The sequence below is a fragment of the Cygnus olor genome, chromosome 2, assembly GCF_009769625.2.
Source record: "Cygnus olor isolate bCygOlo1 chromosome 2, bCygOlo1.pri.v2, whole genome shotgun sequence".
NCBI lineage: Eukaryota > Metazoa > Chordata > Aves > Anseriformes > Anatidae > Cygnus > Cygnus olor.
The window spans coordinates 160,342,976-160,365,072 of record NC_049170.1 but is presented as its reverse complement, the minus strand read 5'-3'; the positions used below and the strand labels follow the sequence as shown (position 1 = coordinate 160,365,072).

At 75.7% G+C, this 22,097-nt stretch overlaps 1 protein-coding gene across 26 annotated transcripts in view; it reads right to left on the bottom strand.

Annotated features, from left to right (window-relative positions):
* Nucleotides 1-22,097, bottom strand: part of PLEC (plectin) — a 54,165-nt gene extending 32,068 nt beyond the window's left edge. For 4 of the 26 annotated variants that reach the window (XM_040547536.1, XM_040547542.1, XM_040547539.1 and 1 more), the window contains exon 1: nt 5,731-6,232. In XM_040547536.1, the coding sequence (XP_040403470.1) occupies nt 5,731-6,217 (487 nt within the window). In that variant the 5' untranslated portion in view covers nt 6,218-6,232. Of the gene's footprint in view, nt 1-20; nt 160-690; nt 795-3,910; nt 4,067-4,354; nt 4,425-5,730; nt 6,233-9,795; nt 9,857-12,166; nt 12,336-16,638; nt 16,835-18,622; nt 18,707-19,303; nt 19,373-20,640; nt 20,758-21,187; nt 21,229-21,907 lie in introns of those variants that run through there. The other 22 variants (XM_040547540.1, XM_040547544.1, XM_040547556.1 and 19 more) reach the window with 16 other exon arrangements.

Genomic DNA, 22,097 nt, shown 5'->3' with positions numbered 1-22,097 from the left:
CCCGCCCCGCCCCGACGCACCGGCGCAGCAGAGCTGGGCGCTCAGGTACCGCTTCCTCTCGGGCTCGGAGCCGCCGCGCAGCCACTCGGAGCCCGCCATCGCCGCGCTCCTGCCGCCGGCTCCGGTCCCGGCCCCGGCCCCGGGGCCGCGCGTGGGACCCGCCCCGCGCCGCCCCGCCTCGCCCCGCCGCGCCGCGCCTCCCGACGGGCCCGCAGCCGCCCCCCCCCCGCGCCCCGGGACCCCCGCGCCCGTCTCGCCCCGCGCCGCCCCCCCCTCCCCGCCGCCCCGGGCGCGGGTGGGGGCCCCGCGCCCCGTCCCCGCGTGCCCGGGCCCCCGGCACCCCCGGTCACTCCGCCGGCCACGTCCCAGGTGCGCGCCCGGTGATCCCCGCGCCCCCCCCGGCTGGCTCCCAGGGCGGGCTCCGTCCCGGCCTCGTGCCCCGCACATGCCCCGGTCCCGGCGAGGCCACGCAGGACCCGCGCCAGCCCCGCCAGCAGCAGACGCGCGGCTCCCGTGCCCCCCTCGCACCCCAGCAGCAGCCCCACGCCGCGTCCGAGTGCCCCCCGGCGCAGCACGGGTGCCCCTCTGTGCCCCCCCGGCACGCGGGGGCGAGCGGAGCTGCACCAGGGGCGACCCCACGGGGATGGCAGCCCCTGGCTGGGGGGATGCCACCGGACCCCCGGCACCTGCCTCGCCGCTCGCAGCAGCAGCAGCAGCAGCAGCAGAGGCGGCGCAGCATCGTCGGGCCCTGCCTCGCCGGAGACCGCCGCGCTGCGCTCTGCTCCGCGCGCTCCCGCATCTGGAGGGGAGCTGTGGGACGCGGTGACTCACACAGCCCAGGGCCGCTGCCAGACCCGGCTCTTCCTGCCCCCGGCCGGCCGCTGCCGCCGCGGACGAGCCCACCCTGGGGCTCACCCGGGGGTCCCCTACGTCCCGGAGCCGCTGAGTGCCAAGAGCTCGCAGCGGGACCAAAGGGCCTGGCCTGGCAGGCATGGCACGGCACAGCATGGCACGGCACAGAGCGGGAAGTTGGGGGGCCGGGGGCCACTGCCGTCCCCACTGCCCCGTACCAGGAGGGGGCCGCAGCGCGGCATGGCCCCACCAGGCAGCACAAGGGGAGCACCACACCGTGGGGCTGCAGTGCAAGAGCGGCTCACAGGGTAGGGCTGGGCACGGCACAGGCCAGCCCCACGGCTCTGCCCCACGGATCAGCCCCATGTGCCGCTCGCATCCCATCTGTGCTGCCGAGATAAGGGGCAGGAGGGGACCGATTGTACACGGGACGGGCAGGGCCGGGGCGATTAGCACCAGGGCAGCCGGAGCAGGAAACACGGCTGGGACGCAGGCTGTGTACTTTCTTTGGAGTGCCTGTGCTGCTCCCCCTGCACTCGCCCCGCTCGGGACCCCAGCCCCAGCCGATGGGACCCCGACAGGCTCCAAGCTGCAGCGCTGGGGCTGGGGCTGAGAACAGCAGCCGGAGCTGAGCACCCGCACACCAAGCGGGGAGAACCCCCACGTCCTGCCCCCCCTCGTGCCACGGCCCTGTGCCACCGTGCCAGGGAGCCTCGGCTGCTGCCGAGCGCAGGCAGCAGCTGCCAGCCCGGCCCCAAGCCGCAGCCTTCGCCATTTCCTGCGAGGCCGGTGACTCATCAGTGAGGCCGAAGCCAGCGGCAGCGCCCGACCCCCCCCCTTCGGCCCCCGGCCTGGCACAGCCGCAGCCACAAGGGCTGTGGAAAAGCTGAGTGGAGAGGCCGGGCGGGAGGATGGGGGTTCCCAAGCCTCTCTGGGGGCCTCCTCCACCCACGGCCGCCGCTGCGGCGGAGGCCACAAGCAGCCTCTGGCAGCCTTGGTAACAGGAGCCAGGCCCAAACAAACAGCCGGCATCCTGCTACCGAAACCAGCGCAGCCGTCCTGCTGCCGCCGGCTGCTCCACCGCCACCAGAACCTGCATGCGCTCCTGCAGCTGCTGTGCCACGGCCCCCAGGGTCCCCACCCAAGCCTGCCGCCTTTCCCAGTGCTGCCTCATCGCCCCCAGGCCCCTGCCCCAGGCGAGGGGACCTGTAGCCCCCCAGGGCCACAGCTCTGTCCCCACTCGATGGGCTGGGGGCTGCTGCTGCCCCACTCTGCCCCAGTGATCCTGCACCTGACTCCAAGAGAGGGCCCGGAGGGACCCTCACCTCTCCGCAGCGGTGTAGGACGGGGGTGGCTCAGCCCTGGGATGGGCATGGGAGGAAACGAGGCACGAGCAGAGCAGGGGCGCAGAATCCTGGGTAAACGCCCCAACACTGTGCCAATGGCACAACGGAGAGCAGTCAGGAGTGCAGTGGGGCAGAGCCCCACAGATGCCCCGGCAGCGTCCCCGCCCCACGTTATTCCGGGAACAATGCTCAAAAATAGCCCCAGCTCCCCGCAGGGCGTCCCCGCCGAGCGGCACCACGGTGGCGTGGGGACCGTGGGACAGAGACCCCAGGCACACCGGGGCACTAGGACGGGGACGAGGGCGCACAGGGGCGGCGCCGTGGGGCGGGAGCGGGGACACCCGGCGCGGGGACGCAGGCAGGGCCGGGTGGGATGATGGAGCCCAGCAGCTGCGACCTTGGGGGTGCCCTTTGGACAGCACTGGGCAGGTGCCAGGGACAGCAGCCCCACGGGGGGGCCGCACTGCGCCAAGGTGCCCTGCTCGCGCTGGCGGCAGGGAGAAGAGGAGGCCGCGGCGTCTCCCTGCACAAGCAGCCCGCGTCACCAGCTGCAAGACTGCGGTTTCGCGAGCGCCAGCACCGGGGCACCGCAGCCCGGCTGCCATGGCAATGTGGGTCGATGCCTGGCCCTGATGCCGGTAGCGTGACAGCTCCGAATGCCGTGCACAGATCGACGGAAACCACAGCCAACGCCCTGGAAAGAGCAGCGGGGGGGCTGAGACCACAGCCTGCATCCCCCCCACGTCCATCAGCCCTGCGGGATGGACAGGAGGGGCTGCAGGTGGCTGCCCCAGCCACAGGCACAGGGGTCTCACAGGACCTGTCCCCCACCAACCCCTCACAATTCGCCGGGGGAGACGGTGCCATGGGTGCAATGGAATGCGTGAGAAGAGCCCCGGCACGCGAGCGCAGCGGTGCTGAGCCACTGACCGCAGCGGCTGACCGGCCTCTCTGCAGCCAGCCCAGCCCTTCTGCGGCACAAGCGTGCCGCACCGCGGGCAGCCGCACCAGGACCCCTCCGCCCGGCGGCTGCGCCCTTCAGACGCTGCCAGCATCCTCCACGCGGGGCACAGTGCCAGCATCCTCCAGCAGGGTGGGGGGGGTCTGTGCCCGTGTTTCATGGGGGGGCAATGGGGAGGGGGGGCTCCGTGAAGCCACCAAACGACCTGCGCAGGAGCAGCCCCCCCCCCCCCATCACTTCCAGCAGCAGCACCGGGGCACAACCAGGACCCTGCAGCCCCCTGGACGGCCCCATGGCGCGGGGCAGACATGCCGAGGACCCCCCCGGCGGGCGGCCCCGAGCCGCGCAGGCGTGGAGCTGGCGCTCCCCAGCGCCCCCCCGTCACCAGAGCCCTGTCCCCGAAGGCATTTGGCACCTCGGCGCCTCGGGGCAGCACCTGCCGCCTGCCCGGGGCCGGCACCGGGCTGCCGGGAACGGCCGGGGAGGGGCCGGGCTGGGGACACGGGGGGACACGGGGGCAGGGGGGCTCAGCATCGCCACCCCCGGCCCGCGGAGCGCCCGCGCCCCCACCAGCCCCCCGCGGCGGCTCCGCCGCCCCCGACCCCCCCGCGCCGCCGCCCGCCCCGACGGCGCGGCCGGGCCCTCCCCCGCCGGGGCTGGGCCGGTGCCCGGGGGCGGGGCGAGGGGCGGCGGCGGGCGGCGGAGCCCCGGAGCCCCGCAGCTCGGCAGCCCCGGGCCGGGCCGGACTCACCTGCAGCGGGCGGCTCGGCGCGGCGCCGCCAGTACCAGACCAGGGCGAGCGACACGGCGTGCCCCGCCGCCACCAGCGACGGGAACAGCGACCCGGGGTCGTCCATGCGGGCGCGGCTCCGCGGCACCGCCCGCCCTCCGGCTCGGCTCGGCTCGGCTCGGCGGGGCTGCCGGGCCCGGCGGGGCTGGGAGGCGCCAGCGCCCGCCCCCCCCGGAGCCGCTCCCGCTCCGCCTTAACCCCTCCCGGTGCGCGGCGCGGAGCCGCCTTCCCCCCGCCGCACCGGCGGGATCGGGCCCCGCGGGGGCGGCCCCGGGCCCGGCGCCAGCCCCTGCCCCCTGCCCGCGCCCCCCCACGCCCGTGCCGGCTTTTTATACCGCGGGCGGCGCCGCCCCCCCCGGCCCGGCGCGGCCCGGCCCGGCCCGGCCCGGCGCGGCTCTCGCCTACCCGGCACGACCTTCATGGGCAGCGCGGAGCGAGGCGCAGCGGCTCCGCCGGTCAGCCCGCGGGGGAGGGACGGAGGGAGGGAGGCGGCGGGCGGGCGCCGATATAAATAACCGGGGCCCGTCACGGCGCCCGAGTTAGAACATGACACGGCCGGGGGCGGGACGGCCCCGGCCCCCGGCGAGGGGCGAGCCGCCGGGCCGCAGGGGGTTAACGGCCCGCGCGGCGGAGCCCCCTGCACCGGCCCGACGGGGAGGCCGCCGCCGCCGGGGGACGCGGGGCCGGGGCTGGACGTTGTGCCGCGGCTTCCCCGCTCCCCCCCGCCGCCCCCCGACGGCGCGGCCCCGTCCCCCCGCCGCCGGCTCCAGGCCGGGTTTTCCCGCACCGACGGCCCCGAGCGGGAGGAAAACCCGGCTCCGGACCCCCCGGTGGCGGAGCGGCGCCTGCCCGGTCCCGGTTCCCACCAGGTGTCGGGCACGGCCGCGGACACGGGCACGGCCACGGGCGGCGCCGGCTGCGGCCGGGGGCATGCCCCCGCCCTGACACTGCCCTGCGCGGGGACGCGCCTCGGGCACGCGCGGCCGGTAGCGGGCAGGGCAGCGCGCCCGGTCCCCGCGGCCCACGTTGCCCACGCGTGCAGGCGGCCCCCCCGGCCCCCCCGCGCTGACTCACGGCCTGGCCGGGGCGCGGGCTCGGCCCCTTCCTGCTGGAAACTTGGAGCGGCCGCGGCCGCGGGGCTGAGTCACGGGCGGCGGCACGGGGAGGGCGAGCGGCCGACACCGCGGCCTCGGGGCGCAGCTGCCCCGGCCCCCCCGCCGCGGATGCCCCGCGGCCCCCGCCGGATCCAGCTGCCGCCGCGCCCCCCGGCCGCGGATCGGGTGTCGGCATCGCGTGTCCGCGGGGCGGGGGGGCGCGGCAGCCCCCTCCCCACCAGCCGCCCCGTCTGCCCCAGCTGCCGCCGTCCGTCCCCGGGCTCGGCCCCGCGGCAGCGCCGAGCATCTCCCGCTGCAGGACGCGGCGCCAGCGCCCCCCCCGCCCCGGCCCAGCCCCTCCGTGCCCGGAGGATCCCCCCCGGCAGGGCCCGGAGCCCCCCCCCCCCCGACCCTCAGGAGCCCCGCCGGGCCCCCGGGTCCCCGCGTCCCCATCCCCGCTTCCCCCGTCCCCACGCGCGTCCCCATCCCCGCGGGTGCCCTTTGGCCGGGCGGGGGGGTGGGAGGAGCCACCCCCTCTCCGGGATGGGAAGAGGGGCACGGCCGGCACCGGAACCGGCACCCGCGCTGCGGAGCCCCCCCCGTGGGCAGCGGGCCGGCGCCCCCCCTCCCGGCCCCGCGCGGGGTCCCACGCGGGTCCCCCCTCCCCACGCGGCCGCCGGGATCTACCTGGGGCCGGGCCGGGCCGGGGGCCCTCCCGGGCCACCCCCCCCGCGGCGGCGGCGGGCTCCACGTGCTGCTCGCCCTCCTCCTTCCTCCGATACAGCCGGGAGCCGGGGGGCTCCTCGCGCGTCCTGCCGGGGCCGGGGGGCGCGGCGGGGCGGCGGGCGGGCGCGGGGGGCGCGGCGGGGCGGCGGGCGCGCTGCAGGGACAGCGGGACGATGTCGGGCGGCAGGCGCAGGAACTGGCGCAGGTAGGCGATGCCCTCGTCCGTCAGGTACCAGTAGTAGTGCCGCCAGGCGAAGGTCTCCCGCACCAGCCCGCGGGAGCGCAGCGAGCCCATGGCGCGGATCACCTGCACCGTGGGCACCCCGGGCAGCTGCGGGTGGCAGCGCCGCGGCCGCCGCTCCTTCTCGGCCACCAGCACGCCCTCGCGGAACAGCAGCTCCAGGATGGCGCGGAGCCGCTCCAGCGGCATCAGCATCCCGGCCACCATGGCTCGGCACGGCCCGGCACGGTTCTGCACGGCCTGGCACGGCACGGCACGGCACGGCACGGCACAGTCCTGCGCGGCCCGGCGCGGTTTGGCACGGCCCGACCCGGCTCGGCTCGGCGCGGTTGCTCGCTGCGCGCGGCGGGGCAGACTGGCGGCGGCTCCACCTCCCGGGCTGGGCGCGGGGGGGCCGGGGCACTCGCGGCTCGGCGGCGGCCCTGACTCAGCGGCCCCTCCCCGGCCCCGCGCAGCCCCCCCGGGCCGGCCCCGCGGCTCCCCCGGCCCGCCCCGACCCACCGGGCCGGTTCCCCGCGCCGTGGGAACCCCCGCGGGACGCGGCCCCGGGGGAAGGGCGGCGGGGGGGGGGGGGGGTCCCGGGGCCGCCGGGCCGCCACCTGCCCGGGGACGTGGCCCCCGCGCCCCCCCCCCCCCGTCGCCATGGCGAGGAGGAAGAAACAGGCGGGGGCGGCCCCGCCCCGCCGCCCCCCCAGCCCCGCCGGGCCGCATCGCCGCGCACCGGGGCCGCGCACCGGGGCCGCATCCTGCCAGCGCCACTGTTTGCTCTGCTGCTGTTTGAGCAGGGCCGGGCCCGCCGCGGGGGGAGGTTCCCGGGGCGCGGGGGGGCTCCCCCGGGCCGGGCCGGGCGAACCGGAGTCCCCGTGTCCCGTGCCGGGATCCCCCCCCGTGTCCGCGCTGCCTGTCCCGAAGGCTGGCAGCTGGGGGACTTTGGGGGGAGGGACGCCAGAAGCACCCCCCGGGCCCGGTGACGGGCGCAGCCCCGCGGTGCCAGCCCTGGGGCACCCAGTGCGGGGTCTGGGACCGGGTGCGGTGCGGAGCCCCCACGCCACGTGCCCCGGTCACTTCCCCACCTGGCATCGTGCGCCCTGTCCCAACGGGACACCCAGCACCCGCACCAGCCTGCGGGGAGCCCCCCGGGCTGAAGGAGTCCTGCAGCAAAGCGACCCAAGGACGGGCAAACCTACAGCCCCAGGAGGGACAGGGACGTGAGGACAGAGCCCAGCACGGCTCCGGGGTCAGGCCAGGCTGGCACGGGATGTGGCCAGAGGAACGAGGAACCCCTGGTGGCGGCACACGGCCAGGGGCCTTGGGGACACTGCGGTGCTGGGGATGGCACCATCAGGAGAAGCAGCACCAAGGCTGGTGCCCCAGGTCCTGCGAGCTGTGCCCTGGGGAGCAGAGCAGCGATGGGGGCCAGCAGTGGTGGGGAGCGGGGATGGACACGGGTAGGGGTCCAGGGGTCTGCACCCTGCTGTGCTTGGCTCTGTGCAGCAGCGAGCAAGGAGGTGAGTGCAGCCCTGGGCATGGGCAGCGTGGCACAAAACGCCGTAGCAGCCGTGGCACAAATCAGCCGTGGCACAAATGCAGGGGCTCCCCAAGCCCGTCGCTCATGGGCAGCCACGTGGATCACCCCTAGCCATGCGCCCCCACCGCAGACCCCTCCGTCTGGCTCAGGAGTGACGGGGCCCAGAGCCGTGGCACCGCGCACCCCGCTCCACCCGGCTTCCCCCCCGGGGCAGGGACGGCGACAGCAGCCGTCACGCCACCGCCAGCACCGCGTCACCTCCGCAGCTGCGCCAGACCCCAGGGCAGGGTCCCCACCCAGCAGCCCCCAGGCTCCCCCGGCAGGGCAGGGAGAGGCAGGGACGCGGCACCGCGGCAGGCAGCCGGCCCCCTGCATGCAAATCCCCGTGCCGCCCGCAGCGCTGCTCCCTCTGCGGCGCCACGGGGGGGGGGCACGGAGCTGGGGACACCCCCCCCCATGCTGGCTCCCACCCCGGGGTGCCCCCAGCCCTGCCCATGCCAGGCACAGCGGGGACAAGATGGGGCACGGACACAGCACGGACCTGGGGGGACAGGATGGGTCAATGCATGTGGGTGCTGTGCTCCTCGCTGCAGCCGCCAGCAGCAGCCTCCCCGTGCGCAGCACCCTCGGCCTCCCCACGCAGCTGCCTCCTGTCCCACGCCGCCACCAGCACCGGCCCACGGCCCCCCCAGGCAGCACCGGGTGCCCTGTCCCCATGTTGGTGGCACAGGGACAGCTCGGGGACGTGCTCGCAGCCCTCGGCCGGAGCATCCCCCCAGCCCCCCCGGCCCCCTGCCCAGTGACTGCAGCATGCCGGGAAGTGCCGAGTCAGCGCCTGCCGCAGCAACCCGCTGCGCTGTGACAGCGGAGCCAGCTCTGGCTGCTCCATCCCGCCGGGGACACCGGGCACGGTGCCGGACCCCTCCCCGCCTCCCCCCAACCCATGGCTGGGGGTCCGGGCAGGCTGCAGCCCCACCGCGCTGTGGGGCAGGCGGGTGGGCAGCGGGGGCCCCGGCCGGCAGCCCCTGGCCCCAGGCCCGGTGCCGGTGCCCCTGGGGGCTGGCGTTGCCGCAGGGCTCCCGTGCCGAGGCAGGAACAAAGGCGCCGCTGTTCGCAGGGCGCTGCGGCCGAGCCAAGCAGCCCGAAAGCCCCAGGGGGATTAATGAGGACGGGGCCGGCGGGGGTCCTGCGGCCATGCCCGTTCTCACCATAAATCTCCCCGCTGGCAGCCCGGGAGCTGCAAGGGGGGGAAGGGATGGGGGGAACAGAGCCCAACCGCTCCCTGACCCTGGCCGGGGTCTGAGCCAGCACAGCCCCAGCCCCAGCGCCGTGGCTCGTTAGCGTAATTGGCCGTGCAGTGGCCGCATGCCCACTGCGGCGGCTTAGAGGGGACAGAAGCACGCGGTGCAGCAGCCCCGTGACGAGCATCCGCGGGGCCCGTTACTCACGCCCCAGCGCACCGGCTCTGCGGCATGGCACGGCACGGCACAGCCTCCCCGCCCCTGCCCCCAGCACCTCCCCGAGCCCCTCTCCCGCGCCGCAGGCAGTGCGCCGGTGCAGCTGAGCAAGCGCTGGCGCAGCAGCGGCCCCAAGCCCCCCGCCTGCAGGCTCAGGCACCCAGCGAGCCGGGGGCTGTCCCGTGACAGTGACCGTGCCCCCCCGGGGGACAACCCTGCCCCAGGCTGGCCACAGGGCCCCCACTCCACAGGGCGGTGGTAGTGCTGGGGACTGCAGAGCCGCACAGATGGGGCAGGCGCCCAGCACCCCGCACATCCCCTGCCCCACCGCACACCCAGCACCCCACACGTCCCCTGCCCCACTGCAGAGCATCCAGGGTGGGTGCTGAGCACCCTGCATGCCACCAGCCCCACTGCATGCTCAGTTCCCCTACACCCCAGCCCCACTGCAGAGCACCCAGGGCAGATGCTGAGCACCGCAGGTGCCCCCACACCACTGCAGAGCACCCACAGTGCGTACCGAGCTCCGTGCATGCCCCCAGCCCTACTGCAGAGCACTCAGATCGGGTGCCCAGCGCCCCAATTGCCCCCAGCCCCACTGTGGAGCACCCAGGGTGGACGCTGAGCACTTTGCCTGCCCCCAGCCCCGCTGTGTGACAAGCTCCCCATACACCCCAGCCCCACTGCAGAGCATCCAGGGCGGGTGCCGAGCCCCCCCACACACCTCCAGCCCCACTGCGGAGCATCCAGGGCGGGTGCCGAGCCCCCCGCACGCCCGGCAAGGTGACCCCGGCCGGTACCTTTGAGCGAGATGATCTCGTGGTGGATGGAGCGGGACGCGTCCATGGCCCGGCTCGGCTCGGCCCGGCGCTGCGCCCCGCGCCCCCCCCCGCACTTATGGGGCGGCCGCAGCCAATCAGGGCCGGTCCGCCCCGTCCGGTGCGCCGGGAACGGGCAGCTCCTGCGGCAGCCCCGCCCCCGGCACGGGCGGCTCGGGTCGGCTCGGATCGGCTCGGCACGGCGCCGCCATCCGCACCTGCCGCGCCACAGCCCCCCCATCCCCATACACTGCGGCGCAGCCCCCACCAGCGCAGCCCCCCCCCCCGACCCAGTAACGCCTCGCCCTCCCCCCCCATCACGGCGCAGCCCCCCCTGCACAGCCCCCTCCCCGCGGGGCCACCCCCCGGCACCGGGCCTGGGCAGCAGCACACAGGCCGCAGTCCCCCCCCCACCGCTGCCAGGACCACCGGCACGGGTGGGGGGAAGAAGGGGAGGGGGACACCTACGCAGCCCCTGCCACGGGCAGAGCCGAGCCGCAGCCCCCACGGAGCTGCCGCCAGCCCCAACATTCTGCGGCCGGTGCTGCCCGTGCCCGGGGGGGCCGGGGGCCATGGGGTGCCCACGCGGTGCCCCCCCCGGTGCTCCCAGCTGGGCAGCGATAACGGCAGCAGCCAGCAGCCGCCGGCACCCGGGCACGTGTCTGCGGGGCAGGGACGGCGCCGTGCGGCACCCACGGCATCGACGCCCGCGGCACCGCCGCCGCCCCGTCCTGAGGGCTCGCTCGCGGGCATCCTGCGACCCACGGCGGGGCTGCCGGTGCCAGCCCTGCTGCCCTGGGGCTGCTTGTGCTGCGCGGGGACGGCCCAGGACGTGGGGTGTCGGCGGCGGGAGGAACGCGCTGCACGCCCCCCCTGCGGCACAGGCACCGGGGCCAGGCCTCCCCAGGCAGCGCGGCCGCCCCTGCGCAGCAGCGAGCGCGGCGCCCGGCCAACGGCAGCTCCGTCCTGCTGCCGGCGTGCTCCAGCTTTTATCCTTACACGGCCGCCTGCGCCCATTTGCTGCGCTTCGCCGGGGGGGGGCATGAGCCCAGACGCGGCCCCACGAGCGCAGGACACAGGGAGCTGCCCCCAGACCCCCGCCGGTGGCCGCAGTGCCCACGCAGAGACACCGAGCATGAGGACACCGAGCTCCCCGGCCACAGGGCTGGGCTGGGGCTGGGGCTGGTGCGGGGCCGTGCCTGCGGTCACTCGCTGCGGTGCCCGGGGGGATGCAGCCGGCGCTGCCTCTGGCTGGGACCCGGGGCCGGCGCGCGCCAGTGTCGCCAGCCCAGGCGGAGCTGACAGGTACAGGCGGCGCCGGCGGGCTCCGGGCCAAGCCGTCTGCTCCTCGCTCGTGGTGTCAACACTTTTTGCAGAGCCCCGAGGCTCGGCTGACGCTTCCCGGCTTTGCCAGCAGCTGTGGGACAGCGGCGCGTGCAATGACCCCGCTGGCTGCGGGGAAGTGACCCCTCCCAGCGCCGGGGCAGGGGTCGGCACCCAGACCCCCCCACCGGCCCCGACAGCGGGACCCGAGGCACCCCGGGGTCCCTGAGCTGTGCAGTGTCGGGGGGACCCCGGGGCTGGGACGGGCCCTGAACCGCTGGCCCCAAGCACACAGAGTCACGCACAGGCAGGGGCCCCTCCGCGCCCCCCCCGAAAGGACACCCGCTGCGGCCGCCAGGATGTTGGCCGGGATCCCACCCCGGTGGTGCCGCACGCACAGGGGAAAAAAGCCCCTGGGGCGCGGGGACGGACGGACGGCACGGGGACAGGCCCCGGCGAGGGCGGCAGCGCAGCTGGGGCTTGGCCGTGCGTGGCCCCCCCCGGCCCCCCGGCCCCCCGCGGGGATCCCCGGCCCCCGCAGCCGCGGTGACGTGCCGGGGTCAGGCAGCGCCGGCCGCGCTCGCGCCCCTTGTAAGGGCATGGCTGCTCCGAGCCGGCGGCCGCGGCACCGCCACCACGCTGTGGGGCCCGGGGGGCCCGCGGCGGCCCCAAGCCCACGCCCTGGACCCTGCGCACCCGTCCCCACCCCACGACCACCCCACGACCCCATGCACCCCACACCCAGGGTGGGCAGGGGGGTCTGGGTGCCCCTGGGGTGTCGACACGGACCCCCCACGCACCCCCACGTGCCCCACGCACGCCCCCACGCACCCCCCACGCGTGCCCACCCCTCCCACGGGGCCGCGGGACGCCGCACCGTGCCCACCGAGGGGGGCTCCGCACGGGGGCACAGCCCCCCCTCCCCTCTCCCCCCCCTCCCGCAGCTCTGCCCCGGCGCTCAGCCCCACGGCGGCCCCTGCTCGGCGCGCCCCGGCCCCCCACGCGGAACACCCGTGGGGCCCGGCGCTACCTTTGTAGCGCTCCCGCACGTCCTCGTAGGCCTGGATGAAGTCCTGCTCCTCGGGGTTGGGGGGCAGGCTGCCCAGCTCGTACGTGGCCATGGCCGGGCCGGGGGCGGCGGGGGGGGGACGCAGCCGCGTGGCCGCGCCGCGTGGGAGCCGTGGGAGCCGCGGGAGCCCCGCGCGGCCCGGCCCGGCCCGGCCCGGCCTTAAGGGAAGCGGACACGGGGGGGCGGGGGGCGGCGGAGCGGCGGCGGGGGGCGGGGCGCGGGGCGGGGGCAGGGGGCGGGAGGGGCTGGGGGCGAGGGGGGGCGAGGGGGGGCGAGGGGGGGTGACAGGGGACGGGACCGGGACAGGGTGGGGCCGGGGGACAGGGGACAGGGGACAGGGCAGGTGAGAGGGACGGGATGGGGGGACACGGGACGGGACGGGGGGGCAAGGGACGAGGGATGGTGTGGGGCTGGGGTGCGGGTGACAAGGGACAGGACACGGGGACAGGATGGGGCTGGGGGGACAGGGGACAGCACAGGTGAGAGGGACGGGACGGGGGGACAAGGGAGGGACAGGGGGACACAAGAGAGGACCGGGGGATGAGGGACGGGATGGGGGTATAGGATGGGGGAACAAGGGAGGGACAGGACGGGGGATGAGGGACAGGACGGGGGACAAAAGAGGGACAGGGGGACAAGGGACAGGACAGGGGGACAATGGACAAGGGATGGTGTGGGGCTGGGGTGCAGGTGACAAGGGACAGGACCTGGGGACAGGATGGGGCTGGGGGAACAACACAGGTGACAAGGGGCAGGACGGGGGGACAAGGGACAGGACACAGAGCACAGGTGACAGGGGATGGTGTGGGGCAGGGGGTGCAGGTGACAAAGGACAGCAGGGGACGGGGCCACAGGTGACAAAGGACGGGACAGGGTGCAGGTGACCAAGGCTGGGACACGGTGAGGAGGGACAGGATGGGGCTGGGGGGTGACAAGGGACAGGATGGGGCTGGGGGCGGAGGTGACAGGGGATGCACAGGACCCGGGGTGCAGGTGACAAAGGATGGGACAGAGGACACGGGTGGGAAGGGACAGGGTGGGCACAGGTGACAAGGGATGGTGTGGGGCTGGGGGTGTAGGTGACAAGGGACAGGACATGGGGACAGAATGGGGACAGGGGGACAGGGGACAAGGGACAGCACCAGACAGGGGTCACAGGTGACAAGGGATGGGACAGGGATGTAGGTGACAAGGGACGGGACACAGAACACAGGTGACAAGGGGCAGGACAGGGCTGGGGATGCCGGTGACAGGGGGTGACAGGGGCCCAAGGGGTGCCCAGCACCACCAGACACCCGCGGGGAGCACAGAACCACGAGCAGGTGCAGGATCGGGCCCTGGCCGGCACAGGGACACCCCCGCGAGTGGCACCGGCCCTAAAGGCAGAGGAGGCCAAGGGGGGGGGACAGGGCCAGGAACAGTGGGGGGGAGGCAGCAATGGGGGACAATGGGGGCACTGAGAGCTGGGGGGGCTTGGTGCTGCTGGGGGGAACTGGGCACCAGTGGGGGGCGCTGGGCACTGGTTGGGGGGGGCTGATGGGGGGCATTGGACACCACTGGGGAGCACTGGGAACTAATGGGGGACGCTGGGCACTGGGGGGGGGCTGATGGGGGGCACTGGGCACTGATGGGGGGCTGATGGGGGGCACTGGGAACTAAGGGGGGGCACTGGGCACTGATGGGGGGCCCTGGGCACTAACAGGGGCCCCACGGAGCACGTAGGGGTGCCTCCCTGGGGGGGCGGAGCAGGGCTGGGGGGGGCACCGCTGCTCTCTCACGGTGTGCACATGGCCCTCCCCCGGGCGCTGCACGTGCACGCCTGCCCCACGCGTGCCCACGTCCCCCCCCGGCCCCCACCAGCCCCATGCACGCCCGGTGCCGGATGGCCCAGCCCGGCCCCCCCGCCGCCGCCCCACCCCGTGACTCAGCACCGCAGCGTCACCACCGCTGCCGCCGCGTCCCCGGCACCCCACAGCACCCCACAGCACCCCACAGCACCCCACGGCCCCCCCGCACCCAGCCCCTGGGGTCCGGCTCTGCCCCCCCCAGCGGGACCCTCGGACCCCCAACGCTGACCCCCGGCAGAGCCCCGCAGCCCCCAAATGGGGTCACCTGGGGGGCCAGGACCCCGGGACCCCCCCCGGAGGATTGTCCCCCCCGGGACCCCGTCAGCAGCGGGGACCCCAGCGCGGCGGCGGTGCCGGGATCAGCCCCGAGGCCGTGGGGCCAAGGCCGGGGGGGGGCAGCGGGGGGGCGGCTGCTAAATCGGGGAGGAGGACGGGCGGCGGAAACAATGCGGGCCCATAGCTGGCAGGGCGCTGGGCCCCCGGCGGGGGGTGCGGGGGGGCACGAACCCCCCCGGGTGTGTGTGTGCCCCCCCCAGCCACAGGGACAGGGCCCCCCGGCAGGGACACGGCGCCCACCAGGAGCAGCCCCCCCGGCACAAGGGGGGGGGGGGCACGGGGCCCGCTTCGCCACGGCCGTGGGGGCACGGAGCTGCGGTGCCAGCAGCGAGGGCACGGGGACGGCCCCCCCCCGGGGGGGGCACCACGGAGCGAGGTCCCCAGGCTGTCCCCGGGGCGTCCCCAGCAGCCGCGGGGCCGGGACGCGGAGGCGCCGCCTCGGCCCGCGCCCCCCCCGCCGGGGGTCCCGGTGCCGGGCTCCCCCCCGGCCCCCCCCGCGGCCCGGCCCCGGGGGCCCTCTGACGGCGGCCGGGGACACTGCAGGGCCCGGGGACGGCGTCCCGAGGGCGCCCCGCGGCGAGGCCGGGACGCGGCAGCCAGAGGGGACTCGGTGTCCCCAAGTGACGGGGACAGCCCGGCCCCGGCCGCACGTGCCCCGCCCGGGTGTCCCCAGCGCCGTCCCCAGGCGCCCAGCAGCGGGGCAGCGGAGGGCTCCCGGCCAGCGCACGCAGCCCCGGGGCAGCGGCAGCCACGTCCTGCCCCGACAGCAGCCCCCGCACGGGGACACCACGGACACGGTGCGCGGGGGGCACGGCACGACCACCGCCACACGGCACGGTCACAACAGCAGCAGGGCACAGGGGGCACGGCACAGCCACGGCGACACTGACATGGCACAGGGGGCACAGCATGGCCACCGTGACAGCACGGCACGGTGGGCACAGCACAGTCACCGTGACACTGTGACGTGGCACAGGGGGCATGGCACGGCCACCGCAACAGCACGGCATGGGGGGCATGGCATGGTCACCGTGACACAGCACGGGGGGCACGGCACAACCACCACAACACGGCACAACCACCGCGACAGCACGGCACAGGAGGCACAGCACGGCCACAACAACAGCACGGCACGGGGGGCACGGTGTGCTCACTGTGACACACCACGGGGGGCACGGCACAACTACTGCAACACGACATGGCCACAACAGCAGCAGGGCACAGGGGGCACGGCACAGCCACAGCGACACTGTGACGTGGCACATGGGGCACGGCACGGCCACTGTGACGGCACGGCCACTGTGACAGCACGGCACAGGGGGCACGGCACGGTCGCTGTGACACGGCATGGCCACAGCAACAGCATGGGACGGTCACCGCGACACGCTGTCGTGGCACAGGGGACGTGGCACAGCTCGGCCACCCCGACAGGGCGCAGGGGCCACAGTGCCTGCAGTACGGCACGGCGCAGCTCTGAGCCACGGCATCGCCCCCCTGCTCCCCGGCCCGGTGCCGCCGGTGTCAGCGGTGCCACAGAGAATCACCAAACGTCAGGGACTGGAAGGGACCCTGGAAGATCAGCCAGTCCCATCCCCCTGCCGGAGCAGGAACACCTGGATCAGGTCACACAGGATCGCGTCCAGGCGAAGAGAAGCAGACCCCACAATCCCCCTGGGCAGCCTGTTCCATGCTCTGTCACCCTCACCGTAAGAAAGTTTCATCTCATATTTAAGCTGCACCTCCTGTGTTCCAGCTTGCACCCACTGCCCCTTGTCCTGTCATTGGGTGTCACCGAGAAGAGCCTGGTTCCGTCCTCCTGACACTCGCCCTTTCCATATTTATAAACGTTAATGGGGTCACCCCTCGGACTCCTCTTCCCCACCCTACAGAGCCCCAGCTCCCTCAGCCTCCCCTCTAAGGGAGATGCCCCGCTCTCCTAACCATCCTCGGGGCTCAGCCGGAACCTCCCGCGGCATCGCCCCGTGGCACCGCCGCGCGCTGCGGCACAGCCAGGCCTCCTGGCACCGACCACAGGGGCTTGCCCCATGCTGGGCACAACCACCACGCGCGTGTGCAACGGCGCAGCCTGGCACGGCCACAATCGCCAGCGGTCCCTGCGGGCAGCTGGATGCATCGGACAGCGCGACTGGACCCCGCCACGACAACACCGGGTCCCCGATGGGGACGAGCCCTCCCTGGAGCCCCACAAGCACTGCCCCGAGACGGTGCCGCCTGTGCCACCGGCCCTACCTGCGATCCTGATCACCGCCCGCTCGGCGGGGTCCAGCACCGTCCCGTTGCCCGCGGTCGCCTTGGTGCGTTTGGTGCGCTGGTGCTTGGCCAGGTTCCAGGGCAGGGTGTCCCCGGGGCTCGGGGAGCTGCTGCTGCCACTCGAGCTCTCCTCCGCCATCTCCGCCGGCTGCCGGCACCCCGCCGGCCTCAGCTCCTGCGGCAGAGGGACGGGGTCAGGGCAGGGGGACCTCCAAGCGCCACCGGCCCCCGGCACCGCCGCTCCCAGCTCCGAGGCCTCGGCACGGCTTCTGGGCACGCCCCAACCGCCCCGGCTCGCACCTGCCACCGGCAGCGCCCGCAAAACCCACAGCCGGCCCCGTGCCAAACGGGAGGGAGGCGCAGCCGGGAGGGAGCAGCCCCCAGGTGGGGGCACGGGGAGCAGCTGCTTCGGGTTCCCCCACCAGGAACCGCAGCCAGCCCCCTGGGGTTGTCACATGGGGCAGGGGGCTGGGAATGGGGGACCTGGGGGCACAGGGAGCGCTGCGGGCGAAGCACCGAGCTGTTGGTGAAAGGCACGAGCAGGATGCGGCCGCAGCCTCACCCCAGCAAACGCAGCCCCACGCATGATGCACCCCAAGACCCCAAGGCCGGGAGGGGACCGGGGACGCCACCAGGGCGGAGGCTGCACCGGGGCTACCACAGGGAGCACCTGGGGCCACCAGGAGCTGCAGCCGGGGCCCGCTGCAGCCTCGTGGCACCTGGGGAGCGTGGCGCAGGTTGCCAGGCGAGGCCGCACGTCAGGGCTGCCAGCAGCGAGGACGCCTCTGCAGTTCCACCCCCTCACGCAGCGCCGCGAGAAGCCAGCACCGGTTACGTGATCTCGGGCAATGTTTTTCCACCGGAGCCCGCATCGCCCCGTGCCGGGGCCGGGCTGCACCAGCAGGCCAGGAGGAGCGGCCCTGCTGCCCGTACGGTGCCCGGCACCACCAGCACCACGGGGATGGCAGCACCGTCCTCTGCACCCGGCCGTGTGGGGATGGGGACCCCCTGCCCTCCCCGCCGCACCAGGCAGTGCCGCGCTGCTGCCGCACCGTTCCCAGCGGCTGGGGCCGGCTCGGGGCCGGATCCGGAGCACAGCAGCTGACAGCAGGCACTGGGAGCATCCTCGGGCCTTGGAACCCTTGGGGCTGCTGCGGGCGAAGCTGCTCCCTGCGAGCGCAGAGCCCAGCCCCAGCCCCACGGCTCCCAGACCCGGAGGGACACCCGCGCCCGCAGCGCCCGAGCAGGGGCCACATGCACAGCACGGCAGTGCCGCCGCCACCGGCCCCACGGGAACCCACTGCTCCCGCCCCCTGCAACAGGGCCCTCGGGGGCCTCTCCCCCGCCAGCCGCTGCCCACACGCTGCGGAAGGGCCCCCCCGGGACCCCCGTCACGGCTGATTCACAGCCTCCGTCCCCTGCGCCTCCGCCGCAGCCCACGGCCCCTCCTGCGCCCGGCAGCGCACCCCCAGCCCCGCGGGGGCCGCAGCCCCCCCCCGGCACCGCCAGGAACTCGGCACGGGGGGGCAGCACGGGACACCCCCGCAGCACAGCCCCTGCCCCACATCCACCCCCAGCCCAGCCCCCAGCCCCCCACCCCGCACCCCCGTGCACCTCCCGCAGCCCGGCCCCCCGCAGCCCCTGCGGCACAGCCCCCCCCCCCGCCCCCCTCCCCCCGCAACAGCCCCCCCCGCCCCGCACCCCCGCTCCCCGCGGCTCCTTCCCCACGCCCGGCCCCTGCAGCAGCCCCGCGCTCGCTGCACCCCCGCCGCCCCCCCATTTTTACCGCAGCCCCCGCCGCCCCCCCGCAGCAACCCCGCCGTACCCCGCAGCCCCGCCGCCCCCCCAAGCCGGGGGCCGCCCGCACCCACGCGGGACCCACGCGGTGAGGAGCGCCCGTGGCCCCGCTGCTCCCAGCCCCGCCGGCGGCCGCCACGCGTGGGCCCGGCCCGGCCGCACTCACGGAGCGCCGCGGGGACCCCCGGTGCGCGCCCGCCGCGGGGGCATCTCGGGGCTGGGGGGCGCGGCGGCTGCGGCCCGGCGGGGCTCGGGCACCGGCACCGGCACCGGCACCGGCAGCGCTGCGCTGCGCTCCGGCGGGGCCCGGCTCCGGGGGCGGGCGGCGGGCGGGGCCGGGGGGGGCGGGCGGGGCCGCCCCTATCTCGCACCCGCACCCGCACCCGCGGGGCCGCGCACAGCGGGCGGCGAGCGGGAACCGGGGGGGTGCGGGGGGGTGAGGGGTAACCGCGACCCCCGCCCGCCGCGCGCCCGGCACGGCAGGGGTTAACCGCGACCCCCCGCCCCGAAGGGCCCCGTCCCCTTTAACCCCTTCCGTGCCGCCCCGCAGCGCGGCCTTGGGGGCTCCCGGGGCTCGTCCCGGCCCCAGCCCGCGGCCCCGACCCGCACCGAGCTGCGGCACGGCCGGGACGGGGGCACCGCACCGGCGGCGCCGGGCACCGCGGGGCAGGGGACGGGGGCACCGGGCACCGCGGATGGGGGCACCGGGTGCCGGGGACACGGACACCGGGTACCGGGGTACCCAAGAGCTGGAGCTGCAGGGCCGGGGCCGCACCCCCCGCAGCAGCCCCGGGCACCAGCCCTGCACCCGCCGTCCCGCGCCCCGCTGCCTCCCGCGCCCTGTTACCGGGTGCCGCCGCGGCCGGGCCGAGCAGCGCGCCCCGCCACCCGTGCCACCGGTGCCACCATCCCCACGCGGGCGGCATCAGCCTTCACATGACCCAGTTCCTCTCCTGCCTGGCGCAGCCTCTGTTGGCTCCGGGCCTGTTTACGCTGCGGTGGCACCGGAGCTGAGCGCCCCGGCACGCCCGGCCTCCGCAGGAAGGCCCCAGCGGCACCGGGGCACTGCTGGGGTGACCGCAGGCGGTGGTGGCGCAGAGCGGTGGGGGTGTGGGCCCTGTCCCCACAGCAGCCCCGGGCTCCGTGCCCAGCCACGGCTGCAGAGCACGGCGAGGTGCCACAGCTGCGCGGCCTTGCAGGAGGCCGGGCCGGTGGGAGCACGGGCAGGCGGTGCCGCCGCATCCTGGCACCGCGTGAGCCGGGCTGGCGGCACAGGGGCAACACCAGGAGCCCCGGCACAGGCCCCGGCGTGCTGCAGAGGGAGAGGAGCCCGGCCTCTGCTCCGCTGCCTCCTCTCCGCCGGTGGCCCCGCAGCCGGGATGGAGCTCGGCGCCGCCACGGGAGGCAGCGGGCAGGGGCGAGGCGCTGGCAGCCAGCGAGGCCCCGGAGCTGGCACCGCGCCATGACCGGGGTGGTGTCGGGCGAGGGTGGCGCTGCAGGCACACAGAGCGGGGCCGCGGGGCCCAGGCGCCTGCAGCGCACCCGAGCTCCGCGGGCACCAGCAGCACGCAGGCAGCGAGCATCCACACAGACACTGCCGGCACATCCATCTGCACCAGGCACACCCACGTGCACGCAGTGACTGTGTACACGCGTGCACACCCACACATGCACACCCACATATGCATGCACACTCATGCACATGCACACATGCATGCACACGTGTGCAAAAACACATGTACATGTATGTGCACAGACACGTACATGCATGCACACGTCTGCAAACACATGTGCACAGACATATACACACATGTACACACAGTTGCACACACATGCACAAACGCACACACTGAGCCTCGCTGGATGCAGCACGCAGGCACACACAGATGCAGGCATACACACACAAACACACACGCATGCACCCACCAGGTGTGCAAGGCACACCCATGTGCTTGTGCATGCGCAGCCCTCCCCCCCGCCCAGCAGACGCCCTCTCCCCAGCTCCCAGGCACATCCCTTGCCCCTCCCAGCCCTTCCCAGTGCCCCCATTACGCCCCAGCCCCGTCTGCCTGCCCGGTGGTGGCACAACGCATTCCAGCCCCCGCCCAGCCCCATGGCGCTGCCAGCACCATCGGGGTTAGGGGACCCCAGGGCCACCCCCACGTCCACCCCCCAGCTCCCTACCGCTGTGTGTGTCCGGTGGCTGCTGCCCGTCCTCGTCCCCGTCCTCGTCCTGGTCCCTGCCGGCCGCTGTCCCCCAGCAGGCGCCGGGTGCTGCTTCGGGCCCCTCCTGCGGCCCCACTGTAAGGCAAAGCTCTTGGCACGTGAGCCCCCGCTGCCGACGGGGACGCAGCCCCACGGCACCGCGTGGCACGGCACGGCACCCACCCGTCCCGCTGCCTGCCCATGGCCTCCCCCTGCGCCGGGCAGGGCATGGGCGCTCCGGCCGTGATTACGTGCAGCACCCGGCAGGGGAGAAGGGGGCGATTCCCTCGCTGAGAGCACAGACAAAGAGCCTCATTCAGCACCGCGCTCAGCCCCGCGGGCCCCTCGGGACAAAGGTCCCTCACGCTTGGCACCAGCAGCACCAGGCTCCCCCCGCTCAAGGCCCACGGCCGGCAGGGCCCCATGGGGCACAGCAGGGTTGGAAGGGGGCCCCCAGCCCCACGCGGGACAGGGTGCAGAGCCCCCAGCCCAGCTGCATTTTGGCACCCCGGGGCCAGGCTCCTACCTGTGAGGCTGCCGGCGGCGTTGTGCTTCCCGACCGCTTCCCTGCAGGAGCAAAGCGGGAGCGAGCGGCTCGGTGCTGGCACGTGAGGAGTGCCCCAGCGCCGCTCCCCGCCCCGGATCCCGGCACCCGCCCTGCTCGGCCGGAGCTGGGCACTGGCAGCGCTTCCACGTGCGGATGCGACGCCTGCCCTGGGTCGTGCCCAGGAGGAGCTGGTGCCAGGTACTGGCGCTGGCGGCGCGGGCACGCTCTCGTTCATGCTGCCGGTTGTGCCCGCGGTGCTGTGCCCAAGCAGACAGCCCCACCGCCTGTCCCCGGCACGCGCTGTGGGCACGGCTCCGTGGGTTCACCCCAGCACAACCCAGAGGTGCCCTCGCGTGGGAGCCACCCTCCCCCTGCCCACACCGCGGGGTCCCATGGGGTGTGAGGGGGGTTCAGCAGCCCCCCGGTGCCGCTCACCCTGTGGGGACAGGGAGGGCCAAAAGCCGGGGGCTCCTATGGGAAGGGGCCGCCGTAGGATCGGCGCAATGGGAACAGGGCTCGCCCTGGCGCCGCCGTGCCCCTCGCCCCCGCTGCCACTCCCCAGCTGGAATCCGGCCCCAGGGAGCTGGGAGGAAAATCCCACGGCCCCGTGCTGCCAGGGGCCGGCTGGGGGCGGCCCCGCGGGGCCATCGTGCCTGTGCCGCTTCCCGCCACGTGTCACCGTGTCCCCATGCGTCCTACCCGGGGGGCGTGGGCACCGCAGCACGAAGAGCGCCCAGAGGCAGAGGGGGCCCAGCACTGAGGCCAGCACCCAAAGTGCCCGCAGCCACGCAGGGTCCCCCGGCGTCCCCAGGCTTGGCGGGGCCATGCGCGAGCCCCGGGAATTCGCGGCCCCGTCCGGCTGCTGCAGGACGGATCCAGATGTGCGGCC